Raw genomic sequence first — 26,078 nt, forward strand, 5'->3', positions numbered from 1 at the left:
GTTACTCCAGCACTTTGTGTTCTCAATAGACAATAGACAATAGACAATAGGTGCAGGAGTAGGCCATTCGGCCCTTCGAGCCAGCACCGCCATTCAATGTGATCATGGCTGATCATTCTCAATCAGTACCCCGTTCCTGCCTTCTCCCCATACCCCCTGACTCCGCTATCCTTAAGAGCTCTATCTAGCTCTCTCTTGAATGTATTCAGAGAATTGGCCTCCACTGCCCACTCCACTTCTCTGCAGGAAACCAGCATTTGCAGTTCCTTGTATCTCCTTTTGTTTATTTTGACCTTATCTATACTAGTCCTATTCCCAAACACGTGGTCCATAGGTGATTCAAATGCTTGCCAAAATACTTAAAAGTTGTGATGGTACGTGCCTCCACCACCCTCTCCAGCATTGCATTCAAAGTTTGCAACCACTCTCTGAGTGAAAAATATCTTGCTCAGATTCTGTCTAAATCTTTGACTCATTTTCCTAAACCAAAGCAGTCTAGGGAAAAAAAATCTTACTACGCACCCCAATGTGATTATAGGATTTAAAGCGACTCAATAAAGCTGAAATGTGTATTGCCGGAAGCCTAGTGTGCTGCAACAGTGTGAAAGGAGAGACATTTGCTGCATCGCAAACTTCAAGGGGTGATCTCAGGGCTTATTCAAAAATTTCAGTAATATTTTGATGGAAAGAGTATCATTACTTTGATTAAATTTAAAGGGTTAAGTAAACATGTAACTACAACACTATATGTTTTGTGACTAATGGTGCGTGTTAACTACACGTTCTGTGTTATTACATTTTCCACATCACTATTATGAAAGATGACCTGGAGCTGAACTGGAATCAGTTGGGTATTTTCCAATTTGACTTCAACAGCTGCAAAGTTTTACAAATTGCCTTTTAGTGCCCGGTGTGAGAAAAAAGTGTTCTGTCAGTACTCATCTAATATTAGAGGCTTGACATACATTTATTGATTGGTGAGCAGAAAGAAGCATTGCACAGCGGTTACAACAGCGGACAGAAGTCTGAACTCAAGATCGAGAGACACGAGTTTGAATTCCACTATTGCAAGTGGGAATTTTAAATTCAAGTAATTAAGTAAATCTGAAGCTTTCTTTAAAAAAAACTAGTACTGCATCAGCAATCATAAAACTACTGATCTGCTGTTATAAATTCATTTGGATCACAAAGTAAATCAAAAGAATAAAATCTCCTGCCTTATATGTGGTGTGGCAGTTCAGGGATAATTAGGAATAAGCAACAGGTACTAGAATTGCCAATGATGGGCACTTCCCAGGAATGGCTTGTCACCACACATGACTTGGATGAGGGATTTGGGTGTATTGTAGCCAAATTTGCAAATGATACAAACATAAGCAGGTTAGCCAATTGCGAGGAGATCTTAAAAATAGATCAAGAGTGAGCAAAAAGTTGGCAATTGGAAGATAATGTGGAAAATGTGATGTTAACTGCTTTGGAAGGAAGAATGGAAAACCAATTTATTATTTAGCAAGGATGATATAACACAATGTTATGGTAGAAAATGGATCTGAGGGTGGTTGTACATACAAAACAAATGCAGTACAGCAGTACTAATGGAACATTGGCTCTCATTGCAAAAGGGATGAAATATAAAAGCAGGGACGTTTTGATACAACTTTGCAAAGCACTACTGAATCCAAATAGCAATACTGTGTACAATTTTTGGCTTCATATTTAAGGAAAGACATACTTGCATCAATGCAATGTAGATTTGTTTGTCTCTGACCTCCTACACGTTACGCTGATGGCCAATGCAAGCTTGAAGAGCAACATCTTATCTCGTGTAGGAAGGAAAACTGCAGATGCTGGTTTAAATCGAAGGTAGACAATGGGGCTCGACCCGAAACGTCACCCATTCCTTCTCTCCAGAGATGCTGCCTGACCCGCTGAGTTACTCCAGCATTTTGTGTCTTAACATCTTTTCTTTCCTCTGAATGTATTGCGACCTTCTGGACTTGTCATCAGCTTTACCAACCTCAGGTAACTCACTTTTTCTTTTTGTCGACATCAATATTGGCCATTCTGCCTCTCAGCCTCATTTGTTCTCTCTCTTCTACTATATCTTGCTTGCTGGGCATGTCCTACAACCCTGCTATTCATAGCATTTAACACAAAGAGGCAAAACCTGCTTGTAATTGTCACATTAGCTTTTTTGGTGTAACACCATCAAAGATTTTCCCTTTGCACTACCCATCCCCCCCATGCACACCTTATTTGCAACTGCAACCAGCTTGTTTTCCCAGTTTCTTTCTCAGTTGTGATGAAAGGTCTTGGACCTGAAACAGTGACTGTTGCTCTTTTTACAGATGCTGCCTGACCTGCTAAGGTTTCCAGCAGAGAAGATATACCAGGTTGGTTTCTGGGATGAAGTAGTTGGCATATGAAGAGAGATTGAGCAAGTTGGGTTTTTATTCCTCGAAGGTTGGAAGAATCCAAGGTGATTTCCCTAAAGCTTAAAATTCTGAGAGGCATGGACCATCCAAATTATTGAAGAATGTTACCCCGAAAGGGGCATAATTTCAGAATATGAGTACATTCATTTCCATTGGAGATGAAAAGGAATTTCTTCTCTCAGAGTTGTGAATTTGTGCACAGAGACACAGATTCACAACTACTGAATCTGTCTTCATAGATGTGAACATCTTTAGTTTTTAGTTTTAGTTTTAGAGATACAGTGCGGACAATAGACAATAGACAATAGGTGCAGGAGTAGGCCATTCAGCCCTTCGAGCCAGCACCGCCATTCAATGCGATCATGGCTGATCACTCTCCATCAGTACCCCGTTCCTGCCTTCTCCCCATACCCCCTCACTCCACTATCCTTAAGAGCTCTATCCAGCTCTCTCTTGAAAGCATCCAACGAACTGGCCTCGACTGTCTTCTGAGGCAGAGAATTCCACACCTTCACCACTCTCTGACTGAAAAAGTTCTTCCTCATCTCCGTTCTAAATGGCCTACCCCTTATTCTTAAACTGTGGCCCCTTGTTCTGGACTCCCCCAACATTGGGAACATGTTTCCTGCCTCTAATGTGTTAGAGACTCTTTGGCCTACCGAGTCCGTACTGACCAGCGATCTGTACACATTAACACTATCCTACACTAGGGACAATTTTTACATTTATACCAAGCCAATTACCTACAAACCTGTACATCTTTGGAGTGTTAGAGGAAACCGAAGTTCTCGGAGAAAACCCACACAGTCACGGGGAGAACGTACAAACTCTGTACAGCCAAGCACCCATAGCCAAATTCAAACTCAGGTCTCTGGCGCTGTGAGTGCTGTAAAGCAACAACTCTACCGCTGCGCCACCGTGCTTCTCTCTGTTCAGTGCAGTTCTGAACAACTGTTCAGAAAACAGATGTGGGAGCAGAGTCATTGAATGTGTACTAGGTGGAGATTGATGGGTATTGGAACTGCAAGAGATATAGTGGGTATGGAGAAACAGCAGGAATTGCTGTTGCGGGTGAGATTGAATCAGCTGCGATCTTATTGAAAAGTGGACAGATTTTTGAGTTGACTGGCCTACTCTTGTTCTTGTTTCTTATATTCCTAAATACGTACATGTGGCCATGTCTGCTCCAGCACTCAGTACGATTACGACAAATCCTTGGGGCACTCAATTTTCCCATCTGTCGCTCATCATCCATTAATTCCACTGGAGTTGACAATGTTATTATGTTACTTGGGAGGGTTTAAACTGATTTGGCAGGAGTGGTGGGAAGCAGAAGAGCAACACAGCAGGCAGAGAGAAACATATAGAGAGTAAATCCAGTGAGTTCAGTGGGAAGAGCAGACAGAGGCAAGTTAGGGAGCAGAAAAGGGTATATATATAATCTGGACCAGGTTTGCATGAAGAAGGAGGAGATGTCAGATCATTGGGTGCTTCACTCCATTGCCTGCTAAGTACCTCATGGCCAACAAAATCTATCCCAAGTTGCTATGTAAAGCAAGGGAGGAGATAACTGTGGCTCTGACAGAGATTTCTGCATCTTCATTAGCCGCAGGGGTGACTTTGGACTTTAGAGATACAGTTTGGAAACAGGCCCTTCGGCCCATCGAGTCCATGCCCACCAGCGATCACCCTGTACACTAGCACTATCCCACACACTGGACATTTTACAATTTTTATCAAAGTCAATCAAGCTACAAACCTGTATGTCTTTGGAGTATGAGAGGAAACTGGAGCACCTAGAAAAAACCCACGCAGTCACAGGGAGAATGTACAAAGTCCATACAGACAGCACCTGTACTCAGGGTCAAACCCGGGTCTCTGGTGCTGTAAGGCAGCAACTTCCCAACTGCACCATTGTATGGTCCTCAATGCGATGCCTAAAGACTGGAGGATAGTTTATGTTGATCCACCATTCGAGAAGGGCAGATGGGATTGATCATGTATCTACAAGCTGGTGAGCTTTAGGCCAGGAGTCGGGAGATTATTGGAGAAAATCCCGAGGGATAGGATACATGCACATTTGGAAAGGTAATGGCATATCAGAGATAGTTAGCAAGGCCTTGTGCAGAGTAAATCCTGCCTCACTAATTTAATTGAGTTTTTGAGGAGATATCTAAGAAGATTGATGAAAGCGAGGTAGTAAATGTTGTCTACACGGACTTTAGAAAGCATTTGATAATTGCATGGTAGACTGGTCCAGAAGATTAAGACATGGGATCCAAAATGAGCCGGCATAATGGATCATAAATTGGCTTATTGATAGGAAGCAGAGGGTAGTAAAGGAAGGATACTTTTCTGATTGGAATTCCATGAACAACAGTCTACTGCAGGGATCAGACCTTGCTCCTTGTTGTTTGTGACATATTCACAACTTAGATGTGAATGTAGGTGACACGATTAGTAGGTTTGCAGATGAAGTGAACGTTGGTGGAGTTGCGGACAGTGAGAAAGATTCCAGGGCTAGAGCATGTTACAGATTAGATAGAGAATTGTATGAAGAATTAGCACATGAAATGTATTCCTGACCAGTGCATTTAGGGAAGTCCAATAGAGTTGGATATACACAGTAAATGACAGGGCACTGAGAGCTGTTGAGGAATGGAAGGGCTTGAGATTCAAATCCACAATTCCCAGGAAGTGGTACCAGAGGTGGATAGGATAGTGAAGAATACCTTCACAGGGCAGGGGATACAATATAAAAATTGGGATAATAGAGAATATAGTGTTGATTTAACAGGCTGCTGCTTGGATTGGAGGTTTTTAATTATGGAGGGAGATTGGATAGGCTAGGCTTGTTTTTCTTGGAGTGAAGGAGCTGAGGCTGGATGGTCACAAAATTGTAAGAGCCATCGATAAGATAGATATTCAGAATATTTTCCCATAGTAGACATATGGAATGCAAGGGGCTGTCGGCTTAAGGTGAGATAAAGAGTTGTAAAGGGGATTGGAGGGGAAAGTTTTTTTACACAGAGTATTGTCAAGCTTGAAAGGGTGCAGAGAAGATTTAAGAGGATGTTGCCAGGTCTGAGCTATAGGGAGAGGTTGAGTAGGCTGGGTCTCTATTCCTTGGAGCGCAGGAGGATGAGGGGTGATCTTATAGAGTTACTTAAAATCATGAGAGGAATAGATTGGGTAGATGCACAGAATCTCTTGCCCAGAGTAGAGGAATCGAGGACCAGAGGACATTGGTACAAGGTGAAGGGGAAAAGATTTAATAGGAATCTGAGGGGTATATTTTTTCACACAAAGAGTGGTAGGTATATGGAACAAACTGCCAGAGGAGGTAGTTGAGGCTGGGAATATCCCAATGTTTAAGAAACAGTTAGACAGGTACATGGATAGCACAAGTTTGGAGGGATATGGACCAAGCACAGGTCAGTGAGAATAGTGTAGCTAGGACATGTTAGCCAATGTGGACAAATTGAGCTGAAGAGCCTGTTTCAAAAACTGTATCACTGTCTGACTATAACTCTATGAGTCTAGAGGGCATAGCTTTTCGGTGAGAGGGTAAACATTTAATGGAGATGTACGAGGCAGGTTTTTTTACACAGAGGGAGGTGGGGTCCGGGAACGTGTTGTTAAGGGTGGTAGTGGATGCATAGCGCTGTTTAAGAGGCTTGTAGATAGGCACATGGATGTGTAGGGAATGGAGGAATATGGATCACATGCAGCAGATGTGATCAGTTTAGCTAGGCATCATGTTCGGCACAAACACTGTGGGCCAAGGACCCTGTTCCTGTGCTGTACAATTCTGTTCTCTGATTCTACGTTTTGATTTTGAATCATTATGTCTGAAATATATTAAACAAAGCACATGATTAAAGTTAGGATGCGGAGTAGTCTTATATGTTTTTTGTTTGTCAGGTGGTCAGAACAATACAGCGTAACCCATTTAATACTAGTCCTCACAGTGCACCTTTGCTATAACACTCTTTCATTTTGGAGCCTTATTTTGCATTCCATGTCATGGCTTTAATGAAAGCTGGATGTTTAACAGGCAGCATGGAGGTGGTTTTGAAAGTGCAGAGGCACTATTGTGGATCGGAGCCACCGTGTTGGGTGTACGGAGTGTTTAAAGGGTTGTAGTGGCTGTGCCTATGGGGTTGCAGGCTCCTTCTGCCAAGTGAGTACAGGTGATCTTCCTGGAGACTGGAGGAATGCAAGGGGTTGGATTTTCTGGTTTCTACTGGCCTTCCACTAGATGAGTACAGGTGAATTTCCTGGGCAATCTGGTCACAGGGAGTGCAGGGGGCAGGATCTGCCGGATCTTAAGGGCCTCCAGGCTCCTTCTGCTGGGTGCGAGCTGCTCATTTACCCACTAAGGTTCAGGGGGGGGTCCAGTTCATGCTTAGTGTTATGTCATTCCCTCCGGTTAGATTTATGGCCGGGCGCAGGTGGGGTATGATCCAGTGCTTCACACGGGTTCTGGTCCATGTTCCCCTGGGTTATGGTCCAGCACTCGTCTGCATTATGGTTCAGGGGTTCCCCGGTTAGAGTTAGAGAGTAGACACAAGGAACGACAGATGCTGGAATGTTGAGTAGAATACGAAGTACTAGAGTAACTCTGGAGGGGAATTGGAGCATAAGTATGGAGTAATGCAGGGCAATCAAAGCTCCATTTGGAGAATCAAATCTGTTTGTTTCATGTCTCTTTTTATACTGGAGCCATAAATGGAATAATTGAGTTGGAAATATTAACAGGATCACAACCCCATTTATGCTCTGTTGTAATGTTGTGCTGTTTCATTTAACGCTCCATTTTCTAGGAACTTATCTAGTGCACTAATAGAGGTATTACTATATAATACAATCATTTTAATTAACATTTAGGTGTTACTAGACCAAGTGGACCCGTTGGGCCCAAACCTCTCCTGCATTGGTGCAGCACCCTCTCCTCTTCCCCCCCCCCCACCTCCACCCTCCCCTCCCCCCTCCCCCACCCTCCTCCCCTCCCCTCCCCCTCCACTCCATCCCCCTCAACCCTACTTTTCTTCCCTCCTCCCCCCCTCCCTCCACCCTCCTTCCCTTAGAAATAGATTTAAACTTTAAAATGTGAATAACTTTAAAAATATAACACCGATTTCAATGAAACTTTTCCATAAGCATTAAAGGGACGACGGTGAGTAAGGTGGGCCTAAAATTGTTGCGCTATAGTGTACTGTTTTGGCTGTAGTTCAGGAACAAACAAACAAACAAACAAGAGTTTTAGTACATAGATAAACACATCAACATAATATATTACCGTCCAATTTGAAAGTAAGGAATGACTGATGGGCGCAGTCTTATTAAATCTGTCAAATATCAAAAGTAAAGTTTGATGCCTGGAAATCACTTCTGTTTATCTGTTCTTTATTATGATGGATGTATGGCAGAGGCAGGGGGTAGTTTATTTCATTTTCACTTCAGTTGCCTGAGGCTTCCCAAGTCCTGAATGGCCAGCACACTCTCTGCAGCTGATGTGTTTTGACATCCTTATTGAAAAGAAAATGATCACTGCAAGTTTATTGATCATCTGCAGCTGATTACTAATCATTTACTGTCACTTCAGATTATATCATGATATGCCTATTATCCCAGAAATCTTAAACCACCTTCCAAAGCCTATTCATTTTTGTGTTTAAAAAGTGCTTCATATTTAATTTTCAATTTTCTAGAAATCACTCCGTGTTCGAAGCAATTTATTTCTCTTGGCTTCCTCGCTGTTTTGCTGGGTTTGGAGCTTGCATTACACCATGGGCTAGCCGATGAAATGGGATGTGTGCCTTTCCTCCAATCAATGTAAGAACCACAATTATGAGGAGGTTAAATACCTTAATTAATCCAAAATGCAAAGCTAGCAGGTTACCTGCCAAATTGAGTCAGCATGTGTAGGAACAAAAAAATTAGAGGCGATCCCCATTAAATCTGGAAAAAATGTTGTACACCAGGAAAGGAAGATGAAACATGTCGACCTGTCACTTATAGCACCATTGACAGAGAAAGAAAATCTTAAAGGGGTTTACTGAAATACGAGGAGAAAATGGACACTGGGCCGAAGGGGGACTTGGTGACCAAAAGCTTAGCTAGAATGATGGTTTTAAGAATGGTCTGAACCATGACATCGCTGCTATTAACACAGATAATCACCTCACACTCAGAACATTTTTAATACAAAAGTATGGCCGTCATAAATTCAGTAGTGGAGCGGACAAATTCAGCAGATCGGTTCTACCACAAGGATTAATTAACTTGGAAAAGATTCATGATGTTTTTAAGCCATACTGCCCTATTCCTCTGGAGAGCTGATTGCCATTGCTAATGGCAATTTTGGTACATGTGTATCATACTGATGTGGGATATGAATTCCTGTATGTCCGTAAAGAGTTGGCAAACATGACAAAGTAGTGTTAAGAAAGGAAGTCCCCTCGCGGGAAGTTACAGTGAGGGGAAATGAATTAAAAGGGCACATGATACCAGGATACAAAGGTGAGAGACTATTGATAGTGACTCAGGAATGAACCAGGAATTCAATGAATTCCTTGAAAAAAGAATTGACCATGACCTCAAACACTCCTTTCAGTTGAAGGACTAAAAACCATACATTTTTCAATCTAGGTTTCTACATTTGCTATTTATTTTGATGCCTCCTCTACTTTAAGGAGATCAAAAAGAGATTGCATGACTGCTTCACAGAACACCTTTCAGACTGCAAGCATGACCCTGAACTTCCGGTCACCTGCCAATTTAATTTTCGGGCCCATTCTCACGCTGACCTTTTTATCTTGGCCTCCCACACTATTTCAAGGAAGCTCCATGCTCGTGGACAGCAACAGGTCAGCAACAGGTTTCCTCAACGATATCCCCAAGAATTTCAGATAATAATTACATTTCTTCTGGAGTTATCTATGGTATCTTTGCTTGTCCTGTCACCATTCTGTTTTAATTTGATCTCATTAATTTCTGCAAATGATCATAAACCTTCATTTTTGTTCTTTCCTGTCATTCTCTTCACCCTATCTCTGCATCTTATCATTTTTTACCAATTATGATGAAAGATCTTTAATATAAAAAAAAATTCCCTGACACCTGTTGCTTTCCTTGATGAATATTTCTTACATTTTCCCTTTGTGTTTCAGATTCACAGATTCACAGCAGCAACTGTCTTTTTTTGCTTTTCAAGGTTATTGTCATTAGGTCAAAAGTAACATGGCTTTGCAGAGATAACTCCATTGCACATCAAAAGGATCTTTTCAGACATAGTTTTGAATTCTGCTTTTAAGAACCACAGTATCAAAAGTAAAACTTGCCAACATTAACTTGGTCTTCCAGATTTATACACCTTATATATTACAGCTGTCTGCACAGAGATTATTTTGATAACTACTTCATAAGGTAAAGCACAGCAGTGGTAATTATAAAACTGTCAACATTTACTATTTGGACTGCTAGTTTGCTTTCCCTGCCAACCCACTAATGAAGACTAGCAGTTCAATTTCACTTACAGGTGTTATGGAAGATGCATGGTCAGAAATGTATGTTTGCAAAACTCACTTTAAAACAATTGTAGATGCAGAAATTCATTTCAGATACATTTTTTCCATCTTTAATTGATTGTGAATGCATTAAACATGGGGATATGTAAACAATACATATTAGAGATTGCATTGGTAATGATGTTTATCCCAGAAACCTTGCTGAATAAATAAGATAAATTAGGAATGTAGACTGCTGAACATTTCCATTAGAAGTAGTTCTTGAGGACGGGTTAAATGTTAATCTTCTCATAGCCAGTCTGAGTGTGATAGACTCAAAATATTTTAGACAGACTAATGATTTAATTGCTATCTTACTGGAATAGCCCTGAAATAAATAATACTATTTTGTAAAGAGATTTGCTGTGGTTTTGCAGTATTTTTCCATATCCCTTTCTCAGGTATGCTCCTATCATATAACAATCACTAGCAAAAATAATACACGGTGGTAACTCAGTGGTTCGAGCAGCATCTGTGGAGAGAAATAAACAGTTGATGTTTTGAGTTGAGCCCCTTCATCTGGACTGAACAAGTAGGGGAAAGATAGCTAGTAAAATGTGGCGAGGGGAAGGGTAGAACAAGAGTTAGCAAGCAATAAGTGGGAGTGCATTGATTGGCAGTTAGAGCCTGGTAGGAAGGGTGGAGATAGAGACAGAAGCAGGAGGGGGTAGGTAGTCACGTGGAGGCCACAGACAAACATATGACCCATCTCCTGAATCTATCTTTTGCTTGCTAGCTCTTGCTCCATCCTCCCTTTCACTTCTTTCACTAGCGATCTCCTCGCTTCTCTCAGTCCAGATGTAGGAGCATGACCCAAAATGTTGACTATCCATTTCCCACAACAGATGCTGCTTGGACTGCTGAATTCCTCAAGCAGTTTGTTTGTTGCCCCAGACTCCAACATCTGCAGGCTCTTGTGCCTCAATATAATAAGCATTGTTTTCACTGGTCAACTTTCCATTCCTTATTCTTTTCTACTTCCATTTTCTTTAAAGTGGTTTGCACCTAAAGCCATGAATTATTGAAATATATAATTTATCTATTAACTACAGCAAAGAAGAAGAGTTGACAAGCAAACTGAACCTGGGTCTCCAGGTTACAGCTTAAAAATCCATTTATTATAAAGGCATAACACTCCAAAATGAAGGAGATAACTTGATGTTCAGTTTTTAATAAAATAATGTTGATGTGATTGTTGGGAAGTAATTAAGAAAGACCAGAAAGAAAATAACTTTAGGTTTTTCTTACCTTTGATGTTGAGGTAACGTCCAGTCTCAGCAGCATGTCCCATATTCCATACAATACCTTTCCGGGGACATGGAAGTCTGCCACTTGAAGAATTAAATTTTCCTTCTAAATTTCCAATAAAACTTTTTTTTCAGCTCAACCAAACTCTTGAATCTATTTCTTCTTGACAACTTTAACATGCCAGTTTGGTGGACAGCATATACATAAAAGAAGTATGTTTCAAATCTCTCCTTGTGACAAATCAGCACTAGATAGCTCTATTCACAAAATGCTGGAGTAACTCAGCAGGTCAGGCAGCATCTCGGGAGAGAAGGAATGGGTGACGTTTCGGGTCGAGACCCTTCTTTATACTACTAGATAGCTCTAGTTTAGTTTAGTTTAGTTTATTGTCACATGTACTGAGGTACAGTGAATAGCTTTCATGTTTTCATGTTGGGTGCTATCCAGTCAGCGGAAAGACTAAACATGATTACAATCAAGTCGCCCACAGTGTACAGATACTGGATAAAGGGAATAGCTCTACCAATGGTTAGTCAATGTCCACTACAAGGAAAGGCATTCTGAAAGTCTCTCAACTTAACAAATGATTTAACATTCCGAAAGTAATGACGATGTTAATCAATCCATTAGCAATTCGCTCTCATCTGACACTATTTTATGCAATTCTTTCATTTTGTCCTGGGTTTGAAATGAACCCCTTGACTAAATGATATATGATTCTTGAACAATGAACAATACTTGTAGCACAGCAGATTGAACTTATAAGACCTTGTAAGATAATCACAAATGCATTTAGATGTAAATCCTACATTGCTGTTTATTTTGCAATGAAAAAAATTGCCATTAATGGAAAACAGATACGAATTCAGATTCTGATATCTCATTTATGCCCCAATGACCACTGTTGCATAACTGATTATTAGTGTATGATTACAGGCTTAGGATACCACTAAACATGATTGAAGAGGTGGTTATTTCAAAGTCAAGAGTCATAGTCTAATTGAGCAAGTTGCCTCTAAATGTGGTGAGTGTTGGGTCTTCTGAAGCACTGACAAAAGAAGCAGACACGTTTTTGATTAGGGAGTGAAAGGATACAGACTTATGTTGCTGCAGGAAACAAATAACATCGCTTGTAAGGGTCAGAAGTACAGAATGTTGGCAAACAGTAAAATGAGCTGGATGAACTAAATGGATTGTTCACATTCTCCAGCCTTAATATTTTCCTGCCAATGAACAGTACAAGAAGAAATATTTAATGACCTTGAAATCTGTTATATTTTATTGGTTGCAAAAGAATAACACTTCATCCATTTTGCATTTTATACTGATGGTTGAAGGCTCCGTTCATTTACGAGTAAAAACTGTTACTTTCACAATTTTCTTTTTCAGTATATTTTATAAATTGCACAGACCCATTGATAAGTAGTCATACATTTCTCTTCACCCAACTTTATACAGACTGCAATTCTGCATACTTAAGAGATTTCAGAACACAGAAACTAGACTTGCAAATTCTGGAAACAATAAATATGGACAAGGAGACGACAATTAATCTATTCTGGTCTCGTTTTCAATGTAACTCATGTAAAGGGTAGGAAAGATGCCAAAATATTAACATTGATAATATCAGATGTTGTTGAAATAAAAAAGAAAACTTCCATTAACTAACTGAAAGCCATGTTTTTTTCTGGGGTAATAACTTTAAATAAAATCCATTATTTAAAAAAACGGTCCATACTTAACCATTTTGAAGGAACTTATTATTCTAATAACTTTGTATTGAGATGTAATTTGCTGATTATAATGCTTAGAAGTTTAAAATGCCATGGAGGAATATGGCAAAGCCTCATAAAATTTCAGAATGCCACAAAGAACCACAGATTGTCACATATATTACTGACAATACAGACGCAGAATAGTATTGAGTTACGAAGGCAGCATCAGAGAAGGCAAATAGCTGTAGTGGTGCCTTAACTTTGCCTCTTTAACTGCAATAGTTCAAAGCAACAAGCAGGAAAATAAAATTAAAAACAGAACCAGGCACCATTTGCTAAACTTGTAAAAGATGTAATGTTCTTAAAGTTATATAAAATGGCTTAATGACACTTAGTAATTATTTTAAGGCTTGGGTTACAATTTAGAGGTTCCTTGGTTAATATTTTAAAAAGTCATTACGTGACAATTACACCAGTAATTATGCAAAAACTGATAATAACAGGCAATCATTAATGCTTTAAACCTCTGCATGTACCATACAGTACGCTTCTATTTATAAAATGTTATTTCTATAGAAGTAAAAATCAATTGTTCTTGCTTTTAAAAACCAAACCAAAGTAAATGTTAAACATTCAAACATTCGTAACACAACTGAATGAGGATTCCATACTCACTGAAGGGAGAGTTTTCCTTCTTTGTTCCACCAACTTTGCCATTCCTATCGATCTTGAGAAAGTATTTGGTGAAAGAGAAGAGCTTTCTCCACCGCACATCTCCTTCCAGGTATTTGTAGCTGCGCACATGCCTCCCCAGGCTGTATGAAGAGCTTGTGATATTTGGAGACCGCATATCTCTGCTGATGTCATTGGAGGCAACAGACGAAGAACAGATCAGGAAGAGGAGAAAGACATAAGCCAGGTGTGTGAAGGCAGAGGCACCCTTTGTCAGTATCCATTTCCACATTGTAGTGAAGCTCTTGGCACTAGAAATAGTCTCATAAAAAGAAACATGCTGGAATACCAAGGACACTTATGCGGCAGGTTGAGAGTTTGTTGCTGGTCTTCTCGGTTTGACCCCTGTTATCCTTTGAATGTCGTTCATCAATATCCATACTTCAGGTGATAAATCATATCCAATGTGGGCTTTCTTTGACTTCCTTAGCGAAGTTACTGAGCTCCTCAAATATCCTTTTGGGGCTTTTATTTTTTATTTCTTTAGTTTCTGTTAACGTTCTTCTCAGAGTATTGGTTGATAACGTAACTCCAGAAAGGTGAACAAAAGTCCTGCAGTAACTTCACTTTCCCTTGACGACGACACAGAAAGCTCATTCGAACCTGTTGATGGCATCGAACAGCTCAAGACAAGTGAGTAACTTGGAAAAAAACAGAAGTGCTTTGCTTCATAGTATCACAAAAAGTGGTGATAAATATCAGTGATTACCACACTGAGCGGGGATGTGCTCACCACAGAGACGCGTCAGCCAGTTATGGATCAGGCAGCAGTGGACATCTGAAATCAAGCACTGGAAGAAAATTCTTCTGAGGGAACTATGCAGATCACTGATTGTAAGCCTTCTGGAGCTTTCAGTCTTGCTAATTGCCGTTACTGTTCCTCTTCCCTCTGACAGACGGCCACCAGCATGGGTTGTATAATCATGCTTTACTAATCTCGCTCTCTTCCGGGCTGAACCCAACTCCCTCTAGGGAGCCCCTTTAGACTTTCCAGCGTGGGCTTTTTTTTGGCAGCGAAATTCTTGAGAGCCACCTGGAGCTCGCTGCTTTCCGACTGTTCCTGTGAAGGAGACCAGTCGCACAGAGTCCTGCAAACCAGATTATATACTGGTCAGGAAGAGCAGATAGATGCAATTAATTTCTTTCTTAACCTCTGCCAACTCTGAAGGAAATCCTAATTTAATAAATCATTTGTACTTAGCTTCCGTAGAGGAAACATTCACACTTCTAGTCATTGCGTTCTGTCTTTTGTTTTGAAACCATGTAAGGTTTTATGTGTTGGAGCTTCTTTATGTTTATTGGATTAAATAAAGCCTGATGAACAGATTGTAACTGTTAACATGAGTCATGCATTGAGTTCAGTCTCCCTTCAGAGCTCATGCACTTTGTACTATTATAAATGTTTTGATCTTAAAAAATACAAATCTGTATTTAAACATACTATGACCAGAACCCATAGAAAAAATATGTTCCTAATCACTTTATTATGCTGCCTATATAACAGATCATCGTGCACATTTCTGAGTTATTCAAGGCTTCTCCCTGACTTTCAATCGGATCTACTGCTCCAGTAATGCAGCATCATTCTGTGTCCTACTGCATTGTATTTTTAACCCACGTCAGGATTAAATAGAGAAACCCTGAGAAAAGTTCCAGAGCAAAGATGTACTATGTAACGGAATTCAATCTCTCCCAATAGATTCAAGCTACCAACATAAATGTATGAATGCAGATTATATCTCTGTAATGAGGCCCGATTCATACTCAGTTACTTCAAAGGCCTGAAATTCTACCTCCCTCTTAGTGGCAACAATCAGATCTTAATAGACTCCATTATTAATTGTGTTTGCTACTCTCTTTGGGAAAAAAGAATTGTTCTTAATATAAAGTTTCAAAGTTGAGGATTGCATTTAAATTTACTTATTTTACCTTAAAATGTCATACATTTTAAAAGTTGAACATTCAGACCGTGTACTACTACTAAGGTTGGAACATTTGAACAGGTAATAATCAAGACTTAATTCCTGTATTTTCAGCCTCTTCTAAGTCTGCATATATATGTAAGTATACATATCTAAGAGATAAATATTGCATCATCTGATTGGTGAGGCCCAGATCTTTTATTGCTTATGTGTACTGACTAAATGGGGAACATTGCTACATTTCAGGGCAGAGGTGGAAGAGAGTTATAAGAGGCAGACAATTACTCTGAAAGCTTCAGCAGGGAGGCCGAGGAATCTGTCACTCTGCTATCAAAGTTCAGACAATAACATTCTTCAATGAACCACACTAATTGAAATTAACTCCCTGTGAACTAACAGACACTTCCCATCTTGACACGAAAACAGTTAGCTTTGAGATTATATAACTGAGAATTGCTTTCTCATGTGGCCCGTACAAGTATTCCCAGACCTTTTATATATTGTTCAGTTTTGACCTAAATCACATAATGGTGTCAAACTCTATGTTGCAAACAACAAAGCCATGCCTTGGGTGTACTTTTGGTTTTATGTGTAAGCTTCTTCTTTTCAATTCCAACATATATCCAATAGTAAAATAAATGTTAAATTAACTTTACAGACTTGGGAAGTAAATACATATTCAGATGCTTATCCATTCTTCTCAGAGGTAGGATTGATAGAAATTCTGTTTTTTAGCATTAGTTTTGCCTTGCAATACAGTTAAAAGGAAGTCAAATTTGGAAGATTATGCTGTGAACTATTTTCACTGACAACGGCACAACAACTCTCCCTTCTGGTCATGAGTTCCACACCAGTGGAGCACTTGCTGCTTTTGCTGCGGTACATAATTTATAATACTATCATATCATAGAACTCTTCATTTGATCATCACCGTATTGTTAGCTGCCAGAGCACTTTTGCAGGTAGATGCACATTATTAGCCTGATATGCAAAAATACTAATAAAATACATGTCAGATTTTATACAGAAAAATACTGAAGAAGTTACATTGGTAGTTACACTAGGTACTAATTGTATATGTTTTGCAAAGTTTCATCCATTTCTCATTTGCCACATTACCACCCTTTGAAGATGTATTTTTGAGAATGTTGCCAAGACTCAAGATCTTGAGCTGCACGGAGAGGATGAAACAACTAGGACTTTATTCTTTGGAGTGGACGAGACTAAGGGGTGATCTTATAGAGGTTTATGAAATCATGAGGGGAATAAATTAGATCAATGTGCAGAGTCTTTTATCTGGGGTAGAGGAATCATGAACCAGAGTAAATAGGTTTAAGGGTGAAGATTTCCTGGGAACCTGATGTAAAACTTTTTCACTTATAGGGTGGTAGATTTATGGAATGAGCTGTCATTGGAGGCAGTTGAGGCAGGTACCATAATGGTATTTAAAAGACATCTACCAGCACCTCCCCTTATGCGATATGGATGGATTTCAAGAAATCACTATTCTCTCCCCTGAATTCTCTAGTTTCTATGACCCATTCCACAATAAATATTGACGAGAAATATTCATTTAACACTTCTTGTATCTCCTGTGGTTACACATGTAGACAGCCACATTGACCCATAGGAGGACATATTCCCTCCCTGGTAACCCTTCTTCTCTGAATATACTTGTAGAACAACTTGGGATTCCTTTGTCTCCTTTGCCCTCCTGATTTTCCTCTTAAATGTACTTCCTACATCCCAATATTCCTCAACGGTTTAGCTTGATACCAGCTGCCTGTACCTGATGTATGTCCTCTTCTTTTCCTTGACCAGTGCCTCAATATCCATGACAAAACCAGATCTCCAATCCTTCCATCCATTCCTTTCACTCTAATAGGAACATGCAGTCCCTGAACTCCCCCTATTTCACTTCTGAAACCCTCCCACATGCCTGACGTCCCTTTACCTGCAAATAGTCTCTCCCATTCAACTTTTGCAAGTTCTTATCGAATGCCATCAAAATTAGCCTTGCCCAATTTATGACGTTAACTGATGGACCACTTTTATGTTTTTCCATAAATATTTAAAAACTAATACAATTATAGTCACTCGTCCCAAAGTGTTCCCCCATATGACACTAAGGATCACTTTCCCTACCTGATTTCTCAAACAGGCTGTGTGTTGCCCTCTCTTTAGTATCTCTCCACACATTGTTTGAGAAAGTGTTCCTAAACACACTTAACAATTTCTGCCTCATCCAAGGCCTTAGCACAATGTTAGCCCCAGTCAATATTAGGGAAGTTAAAAACACCTACTGTCACAACCCTATTACTCTTGCAGTTCTCTATGACCTCCTTATGTACTTAAGGGTGTTTGTAAGGTGGGAGGATAGGCTTCAATGTAACGGGGATTACAATGGAAATTTCTGAGTTCATGGTTGTGTCAGAGGAAATGCAATGGATGCAGAGAAGGGGATTGTCTGACAGAGTAAACTCAGGTTGGATAAAATGAGTGCATGGGGAGGGATAGAACATAGAACATAGTACAGGAAAAGTACAGCACAAGATCAGGGCCTTTGGCCCACAATGTTTATGCCTGACTTGATGCCAAACTAAACTGGTCTCATCTGCATGAACGTGATCCATACCCCTGCATTTCCTGCATAACCACGTCCCTCATTACAAGCTTCCCAAAGACACTATATATATACACCAATCAGCCAAAACATTATGACCGTATGAGCCAAAACATTATGATCGTAGCAAGAGTTGAGTATAGGAGCAAAGAGGTTCTTCTGCAGTTGTACAGGGCCCTAGTGAGACCACACCTGGAGTACTGTGTGCAGTTTTGGTCTCCAAATTTGAGGAAGGACATTCTTACTATTGAGGGAGTGCAGCATAGGTTCACGAGGTTAATTCCCGGAATGGCGGGACTGTCGTATGTTGAAAGACTGGAGCGACTGGGCCTGTATACTCTGGAATTTAGAAGGGTGAGAGGGGATCTTATTGAAATATATAAGATTGTTAAAGGATTGGACACACTAGAGGCAAGAAACATGTTCCCGATGTTGGGGGAGTCCCGAACCAGGGGCCACAGTTTAAGAATAAGGCCTAGGTCATTTAGAACGGAGATGAGGAAAAACTTTTTTCTCAGATAGTTGTGAAGCTGCGGAACTCTCCGCCTCAGAAGGCAGTGGAGGCCAGTTCCCTGGATGCTTTCAAGAGAGAGTTAGATGGAGCTCTTAATGATAGTGGAATCAAGGGATATGGGGAGAAGGCAGGAACGGGGTACTGATTGTAGATGATCAGCCATGATCACGGTGAATGGCGGTGCTGGCTCGAAGGGCCGAATGGCCTACTCCTGCACCTATTGTCTATTGTCACCTGCCTAATCTGCTATTGGTCCTCCATGTGCAGCCCCCTACGCAGTAGGGTGCGATGCATTGTGTATTGTGACACATTCCTCCCGTGACCACCATTAAGATTTTCTGTGACTTATGCCTTCTGTCGGTTCGGACCAGATGGGATAGCCTTCGTTGCCCTCGGGCATCAATGAGCCTTGGAAACCCAACACCTTGTCACCGGTTTGTAGTTTGTCTCTCTGTGGACCACTGTCGGTAGGTACTCACTACTGCTGACCGGGAGCACCCCACAAGCCTTGCCGTTTCAGAGATGCTCTGACCCAATCATCTGGCCATAACAATTTGACCCTTGTCAAAGTCACTCAGGTCTTTACTCCTGCCCATTTCTCCTGCATCCAACACATCTACTTCAAGAACTGACTGTTCACTTGCTGCCTAATATATCCAACCCCTTGGCAGGTGCCATTCAATGTTATTCATTTCGCCTGTCAGTGGTCATAATGTTTTGGCTGATCGGTGTATACATCGATGTGTGTTTGCTTGCTTATATATATCCATATATATATATATATATATATATATCCACACACACACGCACGTTATATATATATATATATATATATATATATATAATATATGTCCATACATATATATACATATTTCTCAAGATAGACAAAAAACTGGAGTAACTCAGCAGGGCAGGCAACATCTCTGGATAGAAGGAATGGGTGACGTTTCGGGTTAAGACTTCTTCAGATCCTCAGCTATACATATATCTGTCCCTCTCTATGTATATATATAAAATGGACGTTTGGGATAGTTTTGCACAGGATAAACATCTCTGTAATGGGGCACAGCTGATGAAGAGTTGGAACATGATATGAACATGTAATGATATGGATGAAAGCTTTGGTAGTGTTCCAGGATATGGGATTGTGGAGTTAAACGTCAGTTCAGGAATGAGCAGAGTGTAGGCTGTGCACCTGATTCAGACTGAGTGAGTGACATTAATATATACGTGTCCGGCAGCTTTACCATTTTTAAATGCTCAACTGAAAATGAATGCTGCTCAGGGATAGAGAAGAGTTTGGCCCACTGACGCAAGGTCACTGATTTAAATTTCAAGACAGGGCAACAAATTAGTTGTAATAAATTTTGTTTTCCCTTTTCTTACAGTGCCAGAAAAAAAGGAGTGTAAAATGAGACTGATTATATTACAGGTTCTAGCTATGTCATGCTTTATGCCGAAGCACTAAAATGGAGATCTTATCCCAATACAATTTTACTCGTCTTTTTGTGGTAAATGGTAAGAGTCAATTAGGATACAGCATTTATCGCAGCATACAGGCAGTTAAATGCAAATGACCTCATATGCTCCTCTTCATTTCCTTCAATGCAACAGCACAGCCTGGAGGAAAAAGACTTGGAATAAAATTCATGATTTTTAGCCCAGCACTGATCCCTGCTCTCTTATAGTGGGTACAGAGTACCAGTTTCTGTGCTGAATGATTCTACGATTATATAAAGACACTTTGGGACCAGTAACCATAATTCTTTTAGTTTAAAAAAGTAATGATCAAAGATAGGACTGGTCCACGAGTTAAAGTCCTAAATTCGGGACAAGGCTAATTTTGAAGATATTGGACAGGAACTTGCAGAGTTTGACTGGGAGATGCTGTTTACAGGTAAAGGGATGTCTGGCAAGTGGGAGATTTTAAAGGTGAGAATGGGAGAGTTCAGGGACAGTGTTCCTGATGAATTGAAGAGCAAGGCTGGTAGCTGGACAGAGTGGTGAAGAAGGTCTTTAGCAAAGTTTTAGATTTTTTAGATTTAGAGATACAGCGCAGAAACAGGCCCTTCGGCCCACCGGGTCCGCACCGCCCAGCAATCCCCGCACACCAACACCATCCTACACCCACCTGGGACAATTTTTACATTTGCCCAGCCAATTAACCTACATACCTGTACGTCTTTGGAGTGTGGGAGGAAACCGAAGATCTCGGAGAAAACCCACGCAGGTCATGGGGAGAACGTACAAACTCCGTACAGTACAGCACCCGTACTCAGGATCGAACCTGAGACTCCGGCACTGCATTCGCTGTAAGGCAGCAACTCTACCGCTGCGCCACCGTTGCACAGGGTACTGGGGGTAGAAGATGGAATATCATGGTAAAGTTGTATAAGAAAATAGAGGGACTACATTTGGAATATCGTGTACAGTTCTGGTTATCCTGCTATAGGAAGGAAGTTATTAAGCTAAAAAAGAGGCAGAAAAGTTTAAGCAGGATGCTACCGGGACTAGCGGGCTTGAGTCAATCAATAGTCAATAGTCATTTATTTGTCACATACACATAAATGTGTAGTGAAATGAAACATTACCCGCAGTTAAAACACTAAGACCAATAAGAATAATCAATAAAAATGCAATAACACATACAATCATACACTAACACCAAACAAAAGAAACATCCATCACAGTGAGTCTCCTCCAGTCCCTTCTCACTGTGATGGAAGGCCAGAATGTCTTTTCTCTTCCCTGCCGTCTTCTCCCGAGGTCAGGCTGTTGAACTTGCCACGTCGGGGCTCCCGACATTGGAGCGCCGCGCCGGACGGTGAAAGGTCCACGGCCTATTCCAGGCCGCGATGGACGGTGAAAGGTCCGCGGTGGGCCGACCCAAGCCCCGCGATTCGGGGCGGGTGAACACGCTGCCTCTGCCGCTGCCGGAGCTCCCGATGTCGGCCCCCATCCAGGGGCCTGTGGGCTTCTGACGTCCACGCGGCCCGCGCCGGAGCCTCCGGACACGAGTCGCAGCCGCTCCCGCAGCATCCGCAGGCAGCCAGCGCCGCAGGTGGTGAGTCCGGGCCGTGGGCTCTGCGAACCAGAGCCCCAGGTGGTCCCAGGTGCATGGCCGGTGGTAGACCGCAATGGGAACGGTGACACGACACAGAAACAAAGGTCGTGTCTCCGTTCGGGAGAGAGAATTTTTTACAGTTCCCGTTCCCTCCCACCCCCTCCCCCCCACATAACATACAAACACTACACCATATTAAAACTACAATTCATACAAAAACAACAAAAAACACAAAAGACAGACGGACTGCAGGCAAGCAAGGAAGTTAAGCTGGGACTTAAGTTAAGCTGGGACTTATTTCCCAGGAGCATAGGAGGCTGAGGGGTGACCTTATAGCGGGACCTTATAGTGGTATACAGAATCATGAGAGGCATAGATAAAGTGAACAGTCTGAAGAAGGGTCTCGACCCAAAACATCACCCATTCTCTCCAGAGATGCTGCCTGACCCGCTGAGTTACTCTGAGTTACTCAAGTGCCTATCAAGTGAAGAGTCACATTGTTTTTCTTGGGGTATAGGGGTCTAGAACTAGAGGGCATAGGTTTAAAGTGAGGAGGAGAGAGGTTTAAATAGCATCTGAGGGGCAATTTCTTCATGCAGAGGATACTTGGTATGCGGAATGAGCTGCCAGAGGAAGCTGCAGAGGTGGATACAATGGTGACATTTAAAAGACAGTTAGATGGATAAATGGACAGGAAAGGTTTAGAAGGGTCAAACATAAATCCTGGACAAGATTGTCCAAAGGTCCTGTTTCCATGCTGAATGAATATGACTCTATGACTGCTCAAAGTGGAGGAGGAGCATCTCAGATGATATTAAGAGCCCAAGGAGTTTGCATCGAGAGCACACAGCAGCCCTGGCAGAAGGAGTGCACAACCACAAAATGTGGCCATCAAGCAACTCCTGCTCTGGTGGAAAAGTCTACAGTTTCTACATTGCCCTCAATAGTCACCTCAGAATCTACAAAGCCAGACTCGATACAACTCATTGTGTATCCTGAGAGAATAAGAAAATAAGGAAAATTAAAATGTTCCACTTGCTAAAATCTCATTTCCTGTGTTTGCAGGTAAGACCGTGAACACATTTGTATGAAATGGTACTTAAAAATCAAGGAAGAAATCACATTTTTATCATGACGTTTTGACTTGAATGCTTCTTTCAATTTTAAATTTGGCAGAGGCTTATATGGATCAAACATCTCGTTCCATGAAAAATAACTTGCCCCTCTCACTCCATTTTTATCTTTCACTGCTAATATTTTCAACTATCTCATCAGCTTTTAGAGTAGTAATTCTTCAGATTTTCTACCACATAAAGAACATAAAAGCGTGGGGGCATATGCCTTAATTTACATTGAATGTCGTAGAATTTACAGCATAGTGGATCATGTGATTGTATAGCTTTTGCCGGTACATATGCATGCTCCATCTACTTCATCCCACTCTGTCAACACCTCTGTTTAATCCTTTCTCTCTCATTTTTTAATTCAGATACCCTTAAAGCCATCCATGCTATGTTGCCCAATCACTTCTCACCACTATGACTTTGACTTATGGAGAATGATCAGCCATGATCACATTGAATGGTGGTGCTGGCTCGAAAGGCTGAATGGCCTACTCCTGCACTGAGAACCGGTTTCCTCCCACACTCCAAAGACGTACAGGTTAATTGGGTTAACAGTAGGTTAATTGGGTTAGTAAATGTAAAAATTATCCCTAGTGTATTGTGAGTGTAGGATAGTGTTAATGAGCGGGGATCGTTGGCTTGGACCCAGTGGACCAAAGGGCCTGTTTCCACGCTTTATCTCTAAACTAAACTAAACTTATTTGTTTTCTTGATGAGTGTGAATGTTGAGGTATCATAGTGGGTGCAAAGGCCCAAATAATTGATGACAGGAGTATCATGCCGCTGGAACTGAAATTATAACACAAATCAAAGCTAGTTCATATCAACTTTAAAAACATATTCTTGGATATAACATGCATTATGCTAATGTGATTCTATAAGTCTCTGCCTTCAGCGTGTGGGCTGGTTGAGAGAGAGCCGTCACATGTCTTCACCATTAGGGAGGACAAACCCGGACACGAGGAGCCACAAACTCAATCTATTCAGCAAATTGAGTTGTGTGTGGAACTGGCACAGTGGAAGAGTTGAGGCCTGGGGCTGATTAGCTACGATGGTATTGAATGGCAAAGCAGGCTTGTGGGACTAGAGTAGGTTACACCTGCTCCTAATTTTCTTGTGTTCTTATGTTATCTTGTGTTCCCTCTTTAGGGCTCCCAAATGCAGAAAGTATTCACTTGATATGCAGGTATCATAATATTTATTAATATTATTAATGGATTGAAAAATGTAGCATGGGGCATAATTTTTAACTATTGGGTGTTTTGATTTTATTAATAGCACTAGAGTGTGGCACAGTGGTTTAGCGGTAGTGCTATTGCATTACAGCGCCAGAGACCCGGGTTCGATCCTGACTATAGGTGCTTGTCAGTATGGAGTTTGTACGTTCTCCCTGTGACCATATGGGTTTTCTCCAAGATCTTTGGTTTCCTCACACACTCCAAAGACGTACAGGTTTGTAGGTTAATTGAATTGGTATAAATGTAAAATTGTCCTGAGTATCTGCAGGGTAGTGTTAATGTGCAGGGATCGCTGGTCTATGCGGACTCGGTGGGCCAAAGGGCCTCTTTCTGCGCTGTATTTCTAAACTAAACTAAAGTATAAACAGGAGTATTTCATCCATTCTATTCAATGTGAAATCCTAAAATATCTATGTATGCTTACTAGTCACTTACATTGAAGCAACCAGTGCCATACAGAAATTTTCTGTTTTATTTCACATTAAATTAAAAAAGAAATATATTTTTATGAATCTGTAAAGCAGTTTGGTAAAATACTTTAGGTCTTAAGTAATGGTTGGTGAGAGTGGAAATTAATTGCATTATCTGTGGGTGTTGAAGGAGGAGGATGCAGAATCAACGACTGAATCCACGTGTAAAATCCAGTTCTCATGGAATTTGTGCCTGTTGTGATCTTATTAGGTCACATGGTTCCCTTGGCAAAGGGTTAACCCACATGCAAAATATACTTGGCACAATTTAAAAAAAAAATCAAATTAAACAAATTTCTTTGTGCTCTCTACTGAAACTAATCACAGGATGGTACTTTCCTTTACATCCAAGCACTCCAGGGTACAAGGGGAGTTTGACAAGTTGAATCAAAGATGCAAGTGTTTGTAACTAAATATTAAAAAGCAAAGCTGCGTTTCAGGAAACCAGAAATATATAAGAACATCGCTTCAATAAATGACAAGTATTGTGGTTCATGCTTTCTAAAAGCTTCATGCTGTTACTGCCTGACCACTTTCTTCCTGTACTAATGTGTACCTTTGCTCTCTCCCTCTTTTTAAGCAGTCTTTGTTCATTGTGCTGGGAGCTCACAAAAGATGCTGCAAATCTACCCTTTTGTTCAAATGGTTGGATGCCATGTCAAAGTGTTCGGTTAAGCCAAATGGAACTTGCCTCACTTTAGCCATTGGTTGGTTCACCAGTTGTAGTTTGAGACTTATCTGAGTAACTTGAGAGTTCTGTTCACTTTCCCTTCACTTGCTTTCACAGACCAGTACTTTTGTTTTTCACCTCATCTGTCTGCTATCATGTTAACAAGCTGTAGTGAATCTCTGCAGTGCCTTCCTCCCTCGCAATATGGACCCGCTGCAGTTCGCATACCATCCAAACAGATCCAGGGATGATGCGCTCCCAGGTTCTGCACACCGCTCTCTCTCATCTTGACAGCCAGAAGAGAGGCTATGTGAGGATGCTGTTCGTTGATTTTAGTTCAGTTTTCAATACAATAGTCCCCACCAGACTTGCTGAGAAGCTGCTGAAACTGGGGCTTAACACTCCCCTGTGGGCCTGGGTCCTGGACTTTCTCACCGCCAGGCCCCAAGTGGTCAAGATGGGGAGACATACATCTAATCCCCTCACCCCGAACACAGGATCCCCCCCAGGGTTGCGTCCTTAGCCCCCTACTGTACTCCCTGTACACACATGACTGTGTGGCCAGGTTCAGCTCCAACTCCATCATCAAGTTTGCTGATGCCACTGTGATGGTGGGCCTGATCTCCGATAACGCTGAGAAGGCCTACCGGGAGGAGGTGGCTGATCTGGCACTCTGGTGTCAGGACAGCAGCCTCCTCTTGAATGTCACAAAAACTAAGGAGCTGATTGTGGACTTTAGAAGGGCTCAACAT

General features: G+C 41.2%; 1 protein-coding gene across 1 annotated transcript in view; it reads right to left on the minus strand.

The window, feature by feature from the left end:
- LOC144599227 (fibroblast growth factor 10-like) overlaps window positions 1–26,078 on the minus strand; it is a 126,394-nt gene that overhangs the window by 78,647 nt on the left and 21,669 nt on the right. The window contains exon 2 of the mRNA XM_078409987.1: window positions 13,645–14,808. Coding sequence (XP_078266113.1) covers window positions 13,645–13,933 — 289 coding nt within the window. The 5' untranslated portion in view covers window positions 13,934–14,808. The remainder of the gene's footprint in view (window positions 1–13,644; window positions 14,809–26,078) is intronic.

The sequence above is a fragment of the Rhinoraja longicauda genome, chromosome 1, assembly GCF_053455715.1.
Source record: "Rhinoraja longicauda isolate Sanriku21f chromosome 1, sRhiLon1.1, whole genome shotgun sequence".
Taxonomy (NCBI): domain Eukaryota; kingdom Metazoa; phylum Chordata; class Chondrichthyes; order Rajiformes; family Arhynchobatidae; genus Rhinoraja; species Rhinoraja longicauda.